The 18,541-nt window shown below is 45.6% G+C and overlaps 1 protein-coding gene and 1 pseudogene across 1 annotated transcript; one reads left to right on the top strand and one right to left on the bottom strand.

Annotated features, from left to right (window-relative positions):
- Positions 1-1,126: 1,126 nt before the first annotated feature.
- On the bottom strand, positions 1,127-1,784 carry LOC150066886 (gap junction beta-2 protein-like; annotated as a pseudogene).
- Positions 1,785-6,692: 4,908 nt separating this feature from the next.
- On the top strand, positions 6,693-18,368 carry LOC150066885 (keratin, type II cytoskeletal 73-like). The gene is made up of 9 exons (XM_090356135.1): positions 6,693-7,139; positions 9,718-9,932; positions 10,892-10,952; positions 11,522-11,617; positions 12,657-12,821; positions 14,828-14,953; positions 15,239-15,459; positions 16,818-16,852; positions 17,804-18,368. The coding sequence occupies exons 1-9, from the start codon at positions 6,693-6,695 to the stop codon at positions 18,058-18,060; spliced, it is 1,623 nt and encodes a 540-aa protein (XP_090212261.1). The 3' UTR covers positions 18,061-18,368.
- The last annotated feature ends 173 nt before the right edge of the window (positions 18,369-18,541 follow it).

The following is an 18,541-nucleotide window of genomic DNA, read 5'->3' as shown; positions in this document are numbered from 1 at the left end:
AGTGCCACAATGAACATAGTTGTGCTAGTGGGTTTAGTATGTCCTTGTTTCTAGACGACATCCAATCTATTTCTAATGAAGCATTATACTTAATTTTTTTGGAGGGGGTGCAAATATTGATACCCCCCTTTTTCCCTCAAGGCTGGTTTGCTACCACTTGAGCTATATCTCCACTTCTGGTTTTTGATTGTTCATTGAAGATAAGAGTGTCATGAATTTTTCTTCCTGGGCTGGCTTTGAATTGTAATCCTCAGGTCACAGCCTCCTGAGTCGCTAGGATTATGCATTAGACATGGATTCTGGGCCTAGGCCTAAATTTTTAAAGTGAGGTCTTCTAGTTTGTTTCATAATATCTTGCATACAACACATCACAATTAATACAGTGGGCTGCCTTTCAGCCACACTGGTGATTCTAATAACCAAGGGGTCATCTTTTATATTAAGTTAGAAGATCTAATTATACATTATTTACATATCACAATCTGAACCTTTGAAATAGGAATCATGCATAAAGGTTTCTAGAACATCTTGTGATCAAAAGAATCTATTTTAGTTTTCATTAAAAAAAAAAAAAGGACAACAGAGCTTGAAGCATTAGGTGCATTGTTGCAGAGTAAAACTTTCAAAGCAAATAAAAGAAACATCATTCTGTAGGTTTACATGGGAGAAACTTAGCAAAGCGTAGCCCAAGGGAGGCACTTGAACTTTCTCGACATCCTCTTTAGTACCAGAGCCTTTTTCTCTTGGGGGGAAGCGGGGAGAGAGACAGAGAGACAGAGGGAGAAAGAGAGAGAGAGAGCAAATGCATGCTTACAGTCTTGGTCTTGTGTTTAAAATATGAAAGTGTCTTACAGGAAAAACCCCCACCAGCACAGCACAGGGGTTGGTAGAACTAACTTCAGTGCAGACTAATAAGGCATAGAATGAGGCCTTTGTTTTGGAGTTTTGTGGAAGGAAGCCCCGTGGAGACATCTGGTGACTCATGTGAGATCCACGGGACTTCAAAATGGTCGCATTTAAGATGAGAATCCTTGTCTTAGGAAATGCTGGTGACCGAGCTTTGACAGCTAAGCCCAAGTTCCCTCATCTTGTCATGCAATCTTCTAGTTGGGAGCCTGGCAAGACATTAAACTGGCTTTCTGGACTTTCCTGAACAATATCTAATGAACAAATAACATAATTCTGTGATATTTAGCAAAATGCCAATTCCAGACACTGAAATCATGAATATAGTAAAGACAGTCTTTTCTGTGGGTCTGGAGATAAAGCAATGTACCATATTGGGACATGGCCAGGCATTACATTTCACCAGACGTTGCATAAAGAAGCCATTGTACATGACGTAAAAGACATACATGAAGATCGCTTCAAAGATGACCCGGAAGAAGACACTGCTTGTATATGTCCACCACAGGGACCGTTCTATGCGGGCCATCTGGGTTTTGATCTCTTCAATGTCCTTATATTCATTCTTCCTTTTCTTCTTGTGCCTCTGGTAAGCCACATGCATGGCCACCAGAAGTGCGGCATGGACACAAAGATCAACTGCAGGGCCCACGGTCGGATGTGAGAGATAGGAAAGTGATGGTCGTGGCAGACCTTTTTGCAGCCAGGCTGGAGGGTATTGCAAATAAAATCAGCTTGCTCATCTCCCCACATTTCCTTGGCAGGGACCACAAGATCATGATCCGTAAAATGAAGAGGACTGTGAGCCAGATCTTCCGAATACCGGTGGAGTGCTTGTTGATGCCCCCCAAGATACTCTGTAGTGCACCCCAAGCCATCCTGCCTTCTGTGCAGTGGACGTTGCCTCAGGAGGGAGTGCGCAGCAGGGCTCGGTAGATGTTAATTTTTAAAAAATTTGCTACTTGCTGCTAGTATAGAGGATTACAATTTTTAAAATTTTGATCTGTGAGCATACTGTGAATTCACTTACTACTTTTTTTAGTATTTTTTTTTAGATTCCTTAGGATTTTATATGTATATCATTATGCCATTATTTCTTTTGCTGTTAATTCTTGTTGCTATGGTTAGGATTTCTAGTGCAATGCTGACTAGGACAGTGAAGTGGGGAGAATGCAGTATAAAAACCAATGCATGGCCTACAAAATTAAGAAAAATGAGAAAAGGGAGGATGGATGAGAATATTGAAAGGGGTGCCATTGATCAAGAGATATTATATACATAAATAGCTTTGCTGAATGATATCACCTTTGTGCAACTATTTAAAGATTACAAACAAGTGAATCTTTGCTATCTCAAGCTTACTGAGAAATATACTTGCTTTTACTATCACCTAAAATTAAATGTAAGGTTTTATTTATTTATTCTTTAGATGAACTTAATACTCATTGTATACTAGAAATTTATTTTTATCTTGAATTTGCTCTGAGTTTTATTAAACATTGTTTTTTGTACACCTATTCAGATGAGCACATGGGTTTTCTCTTTTATTCTGTTGGTGTGGTGAATTAGGGACAGCTAATTTTCAGTTGTTAAACCAATCTTACATTTTTGGCATAAACTCCACTTGATCAGGTTATATGCTCCTCTTTTGCATATAGCTGGATTCAATTTGCTATTTGAGTGTGAACTTGTATGTCTCTCTGGAGGAAAATGGTGCTTTTGCTTATTTTTCATTAATGTGCTTCATGTGTTAGGGAGGCCCTTGGGTGGGGCACATTGGAAGGGTGTGAAGAGAATTTACTTTTGTTGCCTACTTACATATCCTGTGGTTTGAGCTTTGGCACAAAATATGTATTTATTTCATAAAAAAAGAATCTGGATTCAATAATGTACTCAAGTCAACATGTAATGTATTGAGCTATGAATGAATTGGCCTTGGTTCAAATCCCGTCTACTGCTTAGCCAGTTGCATCATTGGACAAAACACTTAATCTGCTGAATCTTAGTTTCCATTTCTAGCACATGACAGTATTAGGAGCAGCCACCATCTTGTGCAGTTGTGAGGATTAAGTTGGGAAAACACTTGCTATGCTGCAACACGATAATTGCAGTAAATGTCATAGGTGCTCCTGCTGTTGCTGCCTCTGGGGAAATGTAATTGTTTGTAAAATGTCAATGGAAAAAACAAACATTTATTCCCATTCCTCAGCGCAGTTTATTTGGTGGTACTGGGGTTTGAACTCAGGGCTTTATATTTGACAAGCCTCTCGAGCCACTCCTCATGTTCAGAGCAGTTTACCCGACCCTCTAGCTACATCTGATGGATATGTGGTATCGTCACATCATTTGACAGATGGCAAAACTGAGTTTGAAAAGCTCCCTCATAATACTAGGTAGAGCTGGAATAAAAAACTATAGCTCTGGTCTAACGGCTCACACCTGTAATCTTAGCTACTCAGGAGGCTGAGATCTGAGAATTGTCATTTGAAGCCAGCCCAGGTAGGCAAGTCTGTGAGACATATCTTCAATGAACCACCAGAAAACTGGAAGGGGAGCTGTGCGTCAAAGTAACAGATTGCCTTAAGCACAAAGAATTCAGGGACACTGGCCAGGCTCTGAGGTCAAGCTCCATAACACTGGATCCTACCTTCTCTTTCTTGTCCATGACATCCTTCATGTTTCTCCTCAGCCCGTATCTCCTCCACTGACTGGGTGCTCATCCAGTGGATGAGGTCATATGCTTAGCCTGACAGAGCAGAAAAAGGTACAGGATTAGTCTTGGGGAGACATCTCAGCTTCTCAGTCTGGGTTCAGAGAAAGAGATCTGAGAAATGTCACAGCCCCTTGTCAGGCAAATTTGTCATCTCAAAAGTGCTCTCTTCCAGGTCTGTCATCTCCCCCACCCCATTCTTTACAGAATATTTTATTAGTTTTTATAATAAAACTAGATAAGACATTACATATTTAATAAAGCATGTTTACCCCTGTATACACAGAAAAAAATAGGTCTATAGTCTTAGAGCAAAACCATTGGCTAATGTGATCTCTGTACTTTCCTGGTCTCACTCAAAGGCAGACAAGAAAGGCTAGGGCCCAAAATACTCTCACAAGCAGCTAGCTAGTTTTGGGAGTTTGGCTTTTAGTTTTGTGCCTGTCCTGTGGCTTGGACTTAGGGTCTTAACACCGTCCCTTAGATTTTTCCTTCAAGGATAGTGTTCTGCCATTTGAACTACAGTTCCACTTCTGGCTTTTTGCTGGCATTGGAAATAAGAGTTTCCCCTACTTTTCTGTTCAAGATAACTTCAGGATCTTGAGATCTCAGAATACTGAGTAGCTAGCATTACAAATCCAAGCCACCAGTATCAACTTGTTTTGAGTCATTCAAAGAAAGGGTCTGATCTCTCCTTTTCTTGCTTCACATTAGCATAGAGTTTTTGTTTCATAATCTTTGCATTTCTTATTATCTACATAATATTCCATGGATTGATGTTGGGGTTTTTAGCACTCTTTGCCTCCTGACCAGCAGGAAGGGCAAAGAGAACACGCCCTGACTAAGACAAGACTGAGAAAGGATAGGGCCGGCTGGCCACCTTCACCCAGCCCTCCCTTCTCCAGAGGGAAGACACAGGGAGAATGTCACAGCATACTCGTTTAATGGGAAGATACCAGGGGCTAACGTAAGAAGCAGGAATCTATTAACATAGAAGTAGGCAGGACAGGGGGAGGTAGGTGCAGTCTGAGATGGCGGCGGGGCCAATCCATGGGTTCAAGGTAGCCTTATTTTATATCACAAACCACAGCCAAACCTCCCAACCAGGAGACAGGCAGATTGGATCTCCAAAAACAGGAAGTGAGCACTGGGCCATGAGGTAGGCCTTTTACCCTTGATGCGACGTGCCCCACAGATAGACATATGTAACCATTCAGTTAGTTTTGGATATTTGTTATGGGAAATATATGTTTATATACAGATATATAGATATCTATAAATATTTGTAGCTCTTTAATTTCCTTGGGGGAGGGAGGTTAAAAGATAGAAGCAATTTCCATCGATGGAGCAAGTCACTCTGAACCAATGCTGTTTCTAGATATTACTTTTTAATTCTGCATTGTTGCTGCAGTCTGTTTGTCTTTGTGAGTGGTCCCTGTTGTCAAAGCCATCCTGGGCCAGGAGTTACAGTCACGCTCCCAACTCTATAGAGCCAGTACACTGAGAAGCACCAGATGGCTGGTTCACCAGTTGTCAGCAGCTGTTCTAGGGTTTCTGCCCAGGCTGGCTTCCTTCCTCACCACCTCCTACCACTGTGCCCCCATGGAAAGCCAACTTCAGGAATTCCAGGGGCTCTAAATCTAAATCTGGGAAGAATGTGAGCTGAGAGGAATCTGTCGCAGAAAGAATAGATGGCTCGTGAATAAAATAGTGGACGATTTCTCCCTCTGCGGTGCTGTGTTGCAATCTCTGCCTGTGAGATCTGACTGGCAAGGTCAGAGCAGAAGTGTGTTCTAGCCAAGTGACCTTTGGTAAATACACACCTGTGGTGTGTGTGAATATGTTCTGGCCCCTTGGCTGGGCTGTACATTGCTAGCTGAAAGATGGGGATCTTTCTTGGCTATTGGTGTTAGTCATGGTGTCCAGGCTTGCCATGGTCCTAGCAGAACCAGGAGCCCTGGATTTGGCTCTTCCCAGGCCATATCATCACCTTTACCTCTTCCTCATTCTAGTATCAGGAGCCTCAGGTGGCTATTAGGTGAAAGGGAGATGACCTTGAGGTAATGAAGATGGAAGTCAGTGAATTGATCTGAGCTGTCCAAACTTCAAGCAGAAGTCATCAGTCTCAAGAAACAGATAAAAGCTGGGCATTGGTGACTCAGGCTGTAATCCTAGCTACACAGGAGGCTGAGATCTGAGGATGGTGGTTTAAATCCAACCCAGGTAGAAAAAAAGTCCACGAGATTCTTATCTCTAAGGACAACCACCCCAGCCAGGAAAAAAAAAAAGCCAGAAGTGAAGCTGTTGGCAAAACAGCTAAAGGGTAATAGTACTCAGGCCCTGGGTTCAAGCCCCAGTACTAGCACAAAAAAAAGAAAAGGAAAAGAGTGGGGGCAGAAGTCAGAGTATGGAGGTGAAGGTAAACAGTAGCCTGGCTAGCTCAGGGACTTAACTGGGTACCCAGCAGAAGACAGGCAGCCGAAGGACGGAGCTAAGATTCCAGGTGGCCTTCTTCAGTGGACTGGCTGGCCATGAGAACCATCTCCAGAAGCCCCGGAGAGCCAGGTCCTGGGAATCTCTCCCTAACCACATGAAAGGAGCTCAGCTAGGGTCCCCAGAACAGTCTCTATGATGCCAGCAAGGGTGGTGAGATTTCCCACAGATGATGCTGTCAATTAAAGGTCTGTCTCAGCCCCCCCCACCTCCCCAACTCCCCCACACACTCAGGGAAGGACAAATTGGTACTGTGACAAACTTTGCAGCCGAAATCTTTCTGAAGATAGTTATGACTCGGCTAATTACCCTGCATTAATTAGATAAGATTCAATTACATGAGCCAAGACCGCCAAGCCAGCACTTTGTTTTTTTTTTTTTTTTTTCCAAGTTATTTACCCAGTGTCTCTGATTTTTGCTGGGGAGAAAATAATTTCTTGCTCCTAGGCAAACTAAAGGTACAAATTAGAGCCGTAGCTCTTTTCTGAACCTTATAAAGGGCAAGGCTCGAATCATAAGTCAGTGATCTGCTGCTTCACAACTAAGGGTTAGCTTCTCAGCCAAGTTCTCTGGCCTGCTCAGCATGAGTCGCCAATTCACCTGTAAGCCTGGAGCTGCAGCCAACAGGGGCTTCAGCGGCTGCTCTGCCGTGCTCTCCCGGGGCAGCTCAGCCTCCTATCGGGCAGGAGGCAAAGGATTTGGTGGGGGCTTCAGCAGTCGGAGCCTCTACAGTGTAGGGGGTGTCAGGAACACCTCCTTCAATGGGCCCAGCAGCAGCGGCCGGGCAGGGAGCTATGGGTTTAGCCGGAGTCGCACCAGTGGCTTTGCTGGTAGTATGTTTGGCAGTGTGGCCCTGGCATCCTTGAGTCCATCTATGTGTCTGCCTGGCAGTATCCACCAGGTGACCATCAACAAGAGCCTCCTGGCCCCCCTTAATGTGGAACTGGACCCCGAGATCCAGAAAGTGCGGGCCCAGGAGCGGGAGCAGATCAAGGCTCTGAACAACAAGTTTGCTTCCTTCATCGACAAGGTGGGTCTAAGGAGTGAGCTCAGCCCTCTCTTCTCCCCTCACCCTTCCACTGCACCTTATTTGGAGCAGAGGCAGGGGGGACACTTTCCAGCAGGGACATTGTGGGAACCCTAGAGCCCCATGTGAGGACTGAGACTGACTGCAGGAGATTTGATGGTGTACTTGAAGTAGGAATGACACCAGTGAAAACCCTGTTGATACGAGCTTTGTTTTGTTTTCAATTTTGTCTAAATTAAGACACAGGGCTATGAGTATTTGAGCTTTTACTATATTCCTATTAATAGACTGAAGTCCCTGTGTGTATTTACCTTAGTGAGGAAATTTCTAGATCCCTTATCCAAACCCCTGAAGTGTTTCCTGAATTTTTTGTCACCTACCCCTTTGATTGTGCTCTTTTGTTCATTTTTTCTGCACCTCTTTTTAAAAAATCAGTCCTTGGTCTTGAACTCAGGGCCTGAGCACTGTCCTTGGCCTTCTCAAGGCCAGAGTGCTGCCACTTGAGCCATAGTACCACTTCCGGCTTTTTCTTTTTGTCTTCTTTTAATTTTTCCATATATTTTTATTGTAATTAATAGAAGGGTTACATTATATTCACCAGATAGAAGGTGCATTACTTCACATACATTGATGCCCTTTCTCATGTCTTGGTCCCCATTTCCTCCCCTCACCCCTTCCTCTCATCTTACATCTTTTTTCCTCCCTTCCCTATCCGACTTCAAATAACCAAATATGCATATGTACAATATATCAGATAACCAGATGAAATACTGTAACAATATGAGATAGCCAAGGGACAGCAAAAGAGATGAGAGATAACATAGTACATTAAGGACAATAATCACTCATTATATGGCTTTTGTTTCTATATCCTGGAGGTCCTCTCATTTAGCATCATTCTATATGGCCTTATGTATCTAGGTTTTGTTCTATTGTAAATCTCTAGTAGGAGAGCCCAAGATTTCTACTGATTATGACCACTGAGTTCCTTTGAGTTCCACTGAGTTTCTTTGAGTCTGGCTTACTTCACTTAATATGATTTTTTCTAAGTCTTTCTATATCCTTACAAATGGGGTGATGTCGTTCTTTCTGATGGCAGCATAGAATTCCATTGTGTATAAATACCACACCTTGTTGATCCATTCATCAACTGAGGGGCATCTTGGTTGGTTCCATATCTTTGCTATGGTAAATAGTGCTGCAATGAACACCATTGTGCTAGCTGATTTAGTATGTCCTTCTTTCTGGATGATTGGGTAAATGCCAGCTAGCACTTCCAGCTTTTTCTATGCAGGTGTTACTGAGGAATCGAACCTGGGTCTTTGTGCATGCAAGGCAAGCACTCTACCACTAGGCCAAACTCCCGGCCTCTTGTACCTCTTTTAAGTTTTCCCTGGACTAACTTGAACCTATAAAGTAGAGATTGGGAAAGTCATCTTCAGTTTATCCAGGTCTGTCTATTGAGCTCATTTCTCACCTCATGGTGTAGTTGGAATATTAATAAACAATATTCTGAGATATGATTGCATGGCATTTCTTCATCTGTCACCCTGGAATCTGTGGGTCAGAACTAGCAGGACACTTTCTGACAGTGTCCTGGACATAGAGTTGAGGGTTGGGGTTAGAAGGGTACAGGAAGCTAGAGAGCTTTATCTGGGAAGGTGGATGCAGTGGCCTCTGGGCCAAAAAGTGGGGAGAATTTCAGCCCATGAGGCTTAGAGGAGGGACTGGAGGCAGACAGGGACATCTACAGCTCGAGGAGCCCAGGAGTGTGTGCTTTGACAAGTTCTTTAGTTAATGCTGGTACATGATATATTTGGAAACTATTAGAGACTGAGTGGTAGGAGAGTCTTAGGAAATAAAAAGTTCCTGGGCTTAGGGGGTCAGTGAGGTGGGTGGTGAAATATGAATAGGAGTTTCCCAGACTGAGGTAGACCAAAAGAATCCCTTTAGGAGAGAGACCATATGCAGGATAATATCTCTTATCTTGGAACGGGAGATTTCAGGCCCATGGAGAGTAGGCCGAATGCAGGCCAGGCTGCCAGCTCTGAGCAGAGGGGTCTAAGAACAGGAAGGTCAGCACAGGCTGGCTTGAATGTACCAGGGCTTGTTTTTGAGAGGTAGCCCAAGCTGAAACACACATTGGGCCTGGCAGGTGTATGTGGTCAGGGAGGAGGTAGTGTCTAGGTCTTGACAGAGGGAAATGAAGATGCTGGAGGCCTTCTTGACCTCAGAGCTGCCTCCTGGGCAAGCGCCTCTATTGGACAAAGGGTTCTAGGTTGGAAGGTGGCTTGCAAGGGTGGGAAATCCTTTTCTGCCATGAGCCATTCGATATTTATAATATTATTGTGTATGTCATACAATATTATCAACCTAAGGCAGAGGGCTGAAAGCAGCCTATGAGAAATGTTGCATGTCCCTTGTCACACACCAAATGACTTTGGAGGTCTCATGCAGCCTGCACGCTGGTCATCCTCTGCCCTTGTAGAATAGAACAAAAGGAAAATGCCTATCTTTCTTTCCTTTGTTTAAACCATTGACCATAGAGTGAGTTCTAGATGGCCTTTGGTTTGGGTTCCAGGTGCGCTTCCTGGAGCAGCAGAACCAGGTGCTGGAGACCAAGTGGGAGCTGCTGCAGCAGCTGGACCTGAACAACTGCAGGAAGAATCTGGAGCCCATTTACGAGGGCCACATCAGCAGCCTGCGGAAACAGCTGGAGACACTGTCGGGGGACCGAGTGAGGCTGGACTCGGAGCTCAGGAGCATGAGGGATGTGGTGGAGGACTACAAGAAGAGGTTGAGTGGGGATGTGGTACCCAGGCTAAATTACCTTCTGGGGCTGTGCTTTCCTAGCAGGCAAAGCCTCTGGTTTTAGACAGACTGAATTGAGGCAGAGCAACCAATCTGAACTCACCTGCTAGGGCAAGGTGAGAGCCTCTCCTGGGCAACCAGGTGGTTAGACAGTGGACTCTCAGCCTTTCAGGCTGGGCCAGTTCTCACCTTAGCATACTTCCCCTTTTTCTCCCCAGCAGAGAACCCTGGGTGTGCATATCCCAGCTCTCTGGTTCCTAAGTTCATCTAGTGTCAAGGATACCCTGATTAGTGCAGAAGGTGGAGGTCCTGTTGGGTTCTCTGAGGTCCTGCATGTTTGAGACATGTTCCTTTTTGTACTGTGGACAGTTCTTTGGAGCTCCTGTCTTGAGGGGTGATTTGGAGACAACAGTAGGGGTATCAGGCATCAGAGCTTCCCAAGAAACACGGGGGAGGGGGAGGCTGGTGTGTTCATGATTTAGATCCTGAGAGGGAGAAGGAAAAACCAACTCACTCCCCAGACATCAGAGAAAATTCAGACCCACTTGTCATCAGCTGTAGCCTGAGACCCTGGCCATAAATTGGCCAAATAGTCTTAGTCAGTTTGGACAGTTGCAAAGAACTGTACCCATTAAAAATATGTAATTTGGGGAGTCAGGCACTGGTGATTCATGCCTATAATTCCAGCTACTCAGGAGGCTGAGATCTGAGAATTGGGGCTTGAAGCCAGCCCGGTATGAAAGTCTGTGAGACTATTATCTTCAGTTAACCACCAGAAAGCCTGAAGTGGAGGTCTGGCTAAAGTGGTAGAGTACTAGTTTTGAGTACAGAAGCTCAGGGACAGTGTATAGGTCCTGATTTCAAGCCCAGGGATACACACACACACACACACACACACACACACACACACACCCTCCATATTCTCACTCATGTTTTTCCAACAGGTATGAAGAGGAAATAAACAAGCGTACAACTGCAGAGAATGATTTTGTGGTGCTTAAGAAGGTGAGGTGGGTTCCTGGCCCTGGGTCCCCAAGAGTAGACACAGAGTAAAAGCAGAGGAAGGATTCAGGCCTGCCTTCCTCAAGGCAGGGACTGGTGCTGACAAACCAGAGTAGGGCATCTTGGACACTTGATTACTGTGCAGCACAGATCTGTCCATCTGTTCGCTCCATCAATTATTGTGTAAATGGAAACAGGAGTTCAGTTGAGCACAATAGGTCCCCAGCTCATGTCTCTGTGTCTAAGCACAGGGCGCTCTTGGAGAAGGGCAGGGATGTCCCTTCTACTTGGTATTGGCAAGTTGCCGTGGCTGCCATTGGCTCCCTGAGTGCCCAGTGACTCTTCACGTGGAGGAGCTGGCTCCTGTGCTGTGTCTTTGAATAAGAGACAGAAGGTGTCCAGAGGCCCAAGGAATTTGTCCAAGGTCTTGCAGCGAGTCCTAGCTGGAAGTCAGGTTCCTGCTCACTGGGTCTTTATTCCCTGCTAGATGCAGAGTGTTGGGATGCCATTTTGGGAAGAGGCTTCTCAGGGCTTAAAGAAAGGCGGCATCAGGTGTGTCTGGTTCTCCTTAGGACGTGGACGCAGCGTACATGAGCAAGGTGGAGCTTCAGGCCAAGGTGGATGCTTTGGACGGAGAAATCAAGTTTTTCAAGTGCCTGTATGAGGGGGTAAGGCTGCCCTGTACACCGCTGGCTCTGTCTTCTGCAAGGCAGAGGTGCGATGAGTGGTTAGTTACCTATCAGTAAGCTTAAGAGCCCACAGCTTCAGCATTTGGGTATTGGGGGCTTTGCTGATCAAAGGGAGACATGCTGGCCTATTTTGGTGCTCCTTAGTCTCCATGTGACCTCTGATGTCCTGCTGAGGTGGGCCATTTATTTCTGCAAGCATATTCTCATTCCTGCTCATCTTTTCTTTTCTTTTCTTTTTTTTCCTGCTGCTTGAGGTGTTTCCTGCGGTATTGGGGAAGAATCCCCAAGAGGATGGGAACTCTTCTCATTTTTCATAGTTCCCTTTTCCTCTTTCTTCCCTCCCTCCCTCCCTCCCTCCCTCCCTCCCTCCCTCCCTCCCTCCCTCCTTCCTTCCTTCCTTCCTTCCTCCTTCCCTCCCTCTCTTCTGTCCTCCTTCATTCCCTCCCTCTCTCTTTCTCTTCCTTTCTTTCAGGGCCTGGGCAATATTCTTGAGCTTTTATAATCAAGTCTAGCACTCCACTACTTCAAGCCTCAGTTCCACTTTTGACTTTTTGATGGGTAATTGGAGATAAGAGTCTGATCGACTTTGTTACTTAGGCTGGTTTTGAACTGTATTTCTCAGATCTCAACCTCCAGAGTACCTAGGATTATGGATGTGAGCTACCAGCACTTGGATTTCTTTTTCATAATTCTTTTAGGAACATCTAGTTCCAAGATTTTATGTTCTGACCAAGCATACATGGGCTTTCGTGTCCTGAGAGTCCTTTGTGTGGTATAAGCCAGGTGGTTTCCTTCTACCTTCCCCACCCTGGCCCCCTCTCTGGGGACAGACATGGACTGTTTTCTTCTTGGTGTATCAATATGGATTTGAAGCTTGGGCTCACAAGTGCATGCAGCCTTGGGGATGTAGCTTTCATGGCCCCTGATGTGTATGTCTGGTGTGGGGTCATGTTGGTGGGTTGGTTGGGGCTATCACCTTGGTCACAACAAATAGCTTATGCTGCCTTGTGTCCTACAGGAGATTGCTCAGATGCAGTCCCATATCAGTGAGACGTCCGTCATCCTGTCCATGGACAACAACCGGAACCTGGACCTGGACAGCATCATCACTGAGGTCCGCGCCCAGTATGAGGACATCGCCCTGAAGAGCAAAGCTGAGGCAGAGACGCTGTACCAGACCAAGGTGAGGCTGCACACCTTCCTTAGTCATGTGTGCGGGGACTCTGGTTCCATTTTTGTTTTGTCTATTGTGACCTCCCATGGCCTACAGTGTGTTGGAACACAGCCTTGTCCGCTTGAAGGAGGAAGACACAGTTTTGACCTTGGGAGCCACAGTGCTTTGATCTTAGTCCTTCAGTGGCAGCCAATGGAGGGCACACACTGTTGGGAACAAATGATTGTGGTGTACACAGAGTCCAGAGTAGGGACCTGGGACCAGGTGGAGTAGGTGAGGACTGGTTTCTTAGAGACTGAGTTTGAGGGAGAAGTCAGCCATCTCATTCAGTAGAATAAATTAGGGCTCTCTTTAGTGTGCTCTGGTATCAGGGAGGGCCTATCTTTTCATTCAGGTCTAATCCCAAGGACAGAGGGGGTGTTTGAATCCCTTAGATCTTAGCTTCTCTAATGGGTGTGGGTAGGAGGTGACTCTGCAGGTAATTTGGTTTCTCAGATCAAGATGGAAACCTTTTAATTGTTCCTTGCTGTTATCAGGCTCTTTCCCTAGGGAAATCACTCCTGGGAGACATTACCTCTCCCTCCTCTTCTCCTTGTCAAGCTGGGATGAAGAGGCTTGGCCTCTGGGGGAGGGGAGAGAGGTTTTCAGGGAATAGGAGACAACACAAGTTGGGAATTCTTGCTAAAGGCTCAGACTTGAGGCATGGACCTCAGACTCTTGCTCATAATTGTCACAAGCTAGGGCTGGGAATGAACATGTGACCTCAGCCCCAGGCTGTTTCCCCTCCCTCCCACCAATTTTCCCAGAAGACAGGTCTGCACAGACATGACTCATAGGCCACTGGCTATTTGGGGTTATCTGTATGAACCTCTGCTTTTCTAGTGAGGGGTGAGTATGCACTATCTAAGCAAAATGTCATCGGTAGAGTTCTAACTATAGACATATGAAAGCTTATATTTTTCATAACTTTCCATTTGAAGATGTAGCCAAGGGTTTTTAGCTGGCAAGTGATGAAGCTGGATCTAAGCCTTTGGGGACTGACTGCCAACTCCATGGTGCTTAGGTAGGAGACTGGGACCCAGAATTGAGGGATAGGGACAGGGCAGTTTATTATGCTGAAGGTCATTCTTATTGTGTGTTCCCATTAAGCCATGTTTTCTCTGTGGCCTACTCCAGGGCATCATCAAAGGACAGGAAGTGTCCAAAAGCAGTAAATAACCCAAGATTCATGATAGCTAATTGTACTGGTTTCCACCAAGCTCACAACATAGGCCTCTGTGCCAAGCCCTCCTAGCCCCCAGCTCATCCCAGGCCTGTATCCTAGGACCTATCTAAGCTAGCAATAAAAGATCCAGCAGCCCATTCATTCTGTGTGTAGTGAGGAAGGTACAGAAGTGTGACATCTTGATACCGTATGGTTTTGTTGCATTATGGACTGGTGTATCCAGGGCCACAGAAATAGAATTGCTCCCAACCATGAGATCAGAAAAAGCCTGAGGAAGTGGTTCTGCCCTGACTGAGTGGGAGCTAGCTAGAGAAAAGGGAGGATGGAGGGGAAAGGCATCCAGGTGGAGGAGGAAGCTTATGCACACTCAGAGATATGAGTGGGACATTTAAAAGGAGGAGTTTCCTCATATTTCGGTGAAGCTAGGAGCCAGTTAGAGGATGAGCAGGGGCTATGAGAAAAGTTTAGGTAAGAGTTTGACCTTAATCTTGAAGAATCTACAGTGAAAGGAGGGCCACATCTGCAGATGGGAATTCATAAAGACTCAGTGTGGAGAGTACAGGACCTTTAATTCTTTTAGATAGATCAAACTTAGGGAGATTGTTAAGCTTAAGGCAAATAAATGCAGTGACATGTGGTTTGAAATGAAGGCTTCTGATAGCTTGGTGAGCTGGGGACTACTTCCAGTCTCTGCCAAGCTCTCCAAGCAAAGGCACACATGGTCTCTGTGCTGGTCTGGGTTCATCTAGCCCTAAATCACATCTCTGATCCTCCCCCGCCCCGTCCTTAGTTCCAGGAGCTGCAGCTAGCGGCCGGCCAGCATGGGGATGACCTCAAACACACCAGGAGTGAGATCTCAGAGCTGAGTCGGCTCATCCAGAGGCTGCGCTCAGAGATTGAGAGCGTGAAGAAACAGGTAAGGGGCTGGGGTTCCCGAATCACTCCCAACAGAGGGGCAAGCTGCTCAGCGCACCCCCCCTTGTGTCGTCTCCTTCTCTTTGTTCTTCATCTCAGCACCACCTTCTTCTGTGGAACCCCCATTTTCATCACCTGCATTTTACTCCCACTTGAAGTATGGTTTGATTATAGGGTCTTTTCATAAAACCACAGGGTGCAGAATGCTAAGTCTCCCAGGAATTCAGATGTAGCTGGGTCTCCACTTTAGAAGGTGAGAGGTGATGAAACCTTCCATGTTCCACAGTGTTCCAACCTAGAGACAGCCATCGCTGATGCAGAGCAGCGGGGAGACTGCACCCTCAAAGATGCCCGGGCCAAGCTGGATGAGCTGGACAGCCATCTCCAGCAAAGCAAGGAAGAACTGGCCCAGATGCTGCGTGAGTACCAGGAGCTCATAAGTATCAAACTGTGCCTGGACATCGAGATTGCTACCTACCGCAAGCTGCTAGAGGGCGAGGAATGCAGGTGAGTGGGTTGAGGGACTGAAGAAGCCATTGTAATCTTCACCTGTGACTCAGTTTCCCAGCATGTATGGTGCAGACAGTTGGGTGGGTTGAGGAAGCGTTTCCGTTTATGCCCAGGATAGCCTGGAGCAGCATCCAGTCAGGGAATGTGACGGCGGCAATGTGCTTTAGAGTTCAGAGGGAATCTCAGCTCAGATACTTGCAAATATGTCCCATTAATAAAGAGGCAGTGGGAGTCCTAAGCCCAGAGTCACTCAACAGATTGTAATAGTAACTCTTCCCCAGAATAAGTTATTTCATTCTCATTATATTTGTTTGTAGTGCTACCTGTTCCCTTTGGTTGGTTAAATAATACTAGTTTTCCTATTTATCCATGATGATCTATAGTTTACTTCTTAAAATATAATTTTATTGATATGATTAAGGTGTTGTAAAAGGAATTACCATTGTCATAAGTCAGGGAATGAGTGTAATTTTTTTAGACAATGTCACTCCTTCCTTCACTTTCCCTTACAGCTTCCTTAAAAAAATATACTTATTTTTATAAAAGGACAGTTAGGGACCGGGAATTTGGCCTATTGGTAACATGCTTGCCTAGCATGCACGAAGACCCGGGTTCGATTCCTTGGTACCACATACATGGAAAAAAGCTGGAAAATGGTTCTGAGGCTCACGTGGTAGAGCTCTAGCCTTGAGAAAGTCCAAGGACAGTGCTCAGGCCCTGAGTTTAAGCCTAAGACTGGCAAAAAAAAAGGACAGATCAAAATAATCAAAATACTCCATATATAATACATAACATTTTATATGCTATATAGGAGATATAATATGTAGTATATAGTATACTATATATAACTATACTTATATATAATTTATTATAACTATATTATTATTACCATACTGGACTTTGAGCTCAGAACTTCATGCTCTACTCTTTGAGCCATGTGCCCTGTCCCCAAATACTAAATCTGAGACAATATGAGCTGCTCAATGGTAACAGTTAGAAGATTAACACACAAAGGACTGACCTTGCAAGACCCCTTACCATGGAGTGGAGAATAGCTAGTGTCTTCGTAGCAACTTCTGACCCTAATATTTCCACTCTTCTATTGATTCAGGCAGTATTCGCTTAGCAGGAAAGGAACAGGCTCTTGAGAAAGCCCTGCAGGAATGATGTTGTTAGGAACCCCAGGTTCTAGGTCCTTATTGGAAGTGAGAAATGGGTAAGGGAAGGAGATGACACAGGAGGCAGTGGGGAGAGGTAATGTCATTTGCCTGGTGGCCAGGGCTCAAGGAATCTATGTAGGAATGGCAGATGTCTGGGATATAATGGGATCTTCTCTGCTTGCTCTCTCTGTGCAGGATGTCTGGAGAACATACCAACTCTGTGAGCATTTGTGAGTATTCTGTCAAGGAATATGATTAGGCAGTCAACACACAGGGAGTGAATGAGTGTTAATTATCAGGACTACTATGGCACAGTGTAAGCACTTTCCTGTCCCACCTGCCATTTGGAGTTGTTATTTTCCCAGCAGAGCCAGCACCCCATTCCAGGGTAGCACAACACATCTCTGGCCGTACCCACCTCCTTGCAGTGATTCCAGAGAAACAACACACCATCCCCCTTCCAGCCTTCCCCCAGTGGAGACTTATGTGAAGACAAACACTGTGCAAATCAGTTGTAATCTGCTCCCATCCAGTTTAGCCCAGTCTTCTCTTAAGGAGGGGCTAGCACTGACTTCTTAATTTAAGCTATCAGGAGATGCATGCAAAGAAGCAATTTAACAATGTATTCTAAAGTTAAATGCAAGAACTTGGCTTAATTGATTCCTCTGTCCTTTGAAAGGAAGTCCTTGCCACTTGTTCTTTTCAAGAACAAGCAAGGGGCCAGTGGCTGGTGGTTCATGCCTGTAATCCTAACTACTCAGGAGGCCGAAATCTGAGGGTCACAGTTTGATGCCAGCCTGGAATGTCTGTAAGACTTTTAGCTCCAATTAACTAGCAAAAGGCTGGCAGTGGACTTGTGGCTCAAGTGGTATAGAGTGCCAATCTTGAGTGGAAAAGCTAAGGGACAGTGCCTGGTTCCTGACTTCCAGATCCAGTAATAGAGAGAAAAAAGAAAAAAAGAGTAAGCAGCTGCCCAATGTCCTGTGGCATCTGGACTGTTTTTCCTGGAGCTTGAGCTGCTTGAGAATTGACTATACATCCTTGCACCCAAGTTCACAGTCAATGGAAGAGTTTGATTAGGAGAGAGATATTGGAGTTAGTTGGGGATGAGTTTGGGGGGAACTTGAGGCTATCACTGACTTGTGGAACACACTAATCCCCTCCCTTTCCATTCTTTACAGCTGTCATCAGCAGCTCCACAGCTGGTGCAGCAGGGGCAGGAGCCAGCTTTGGGTTGAATGGTACTGGTACCTATGGCTACCGGCCCAGCTCTGTCAGTGGGGGCTACAGCATGCTCTCTGGGGGCTGTGTCACTGGCACTGGGAACTGCAGCTCCCGTGGGGAGCCCAAGACCAAGCTTGGAAGTGCAAGCGAATTCAAGGATTGTCCAGGGAAGAATTTTGCTCTGGGCTCACCTACCAAGAAAGCCACGAGATAGAGTGACAGCCTTGCTCTCCACCATCTACTCTGCCTGGATTTCTTCTCTAGAAAGTTCCTTTGTCCCATTTGCCATCCTTTCCTTCCTTTCACTGACACCAATATTGCCTCCTTCTCTTTGGCCACTTTAGTCTTTCTTAATCACAATCTAGGATTCTAGGAGTGGCGTCCTCTCACCACTCTTCTACCATAAATACAGAGACCTCTTACTCTAATGTCCCTTTCCTAATGATAAACTGGGTCTTTCTCTGACTACAGGTCTTCTTGCAGGGGAAGGGTTGCTCTAGGGTGACCCCAATCCTCCTCCTGTTACCCTTCACACCCTGGCTGGGTGAAGGTACACAAGCTTCAGATGCCTTGATGAATAACTCTGTAAGAGTTGTGTCCTATTAGACCAGCATCAGCTCAGACCAAGTGTCTGGCTACAGAATGTCTGGCAGAATCACCATCCATCATAAGGCTGGGAGTTACCCCTCTGTGCT

Source organism: Megascapheus bottae, chromosome 2 (assembly GCF_031878675.1).
Source record: "Megascapheus bottae isolate mThoBot1 chromosome 2, mThoBot2.hap1, whole genome shotgun sequence".
Taxonomy (NCBI): domain Eukaryota; kingdom Metazoa; phylum Chordata; class Mammalia; order Rodentia; family Geomyidae; genus Megascapheus; species Megascapheus bottae.
The sequence above is the reverse complement of the archived record's forward strand: the minus strand, read 5'-3'. Positions and strand labels throughout refer to the sequence as shown.

Coding starts and splice junctions, on each gene's coding strand:
- LOC150066885 (XM_090356135.1), top strand. CDS start 6,693: ATGAGTCGCCAATTCACCTGTAAGCCTGGAGCTGCAGCCAACAGGGGC. Junction 7,140..9,717: donor TTGCTTCCTTCATCGACAAG/GTGGGTCTAAGG, acceptor TTTGGGTTCCAG/GTGCGCTTCCTGGAGCAGCA. Junction 10,953..11,521: donor ATTTTGTGGTGCTTAAGAAG/GTGAGGTGGGTT, acceptor GGTTCTCCTTAG/GACGTGGACGCAGCGTACAT.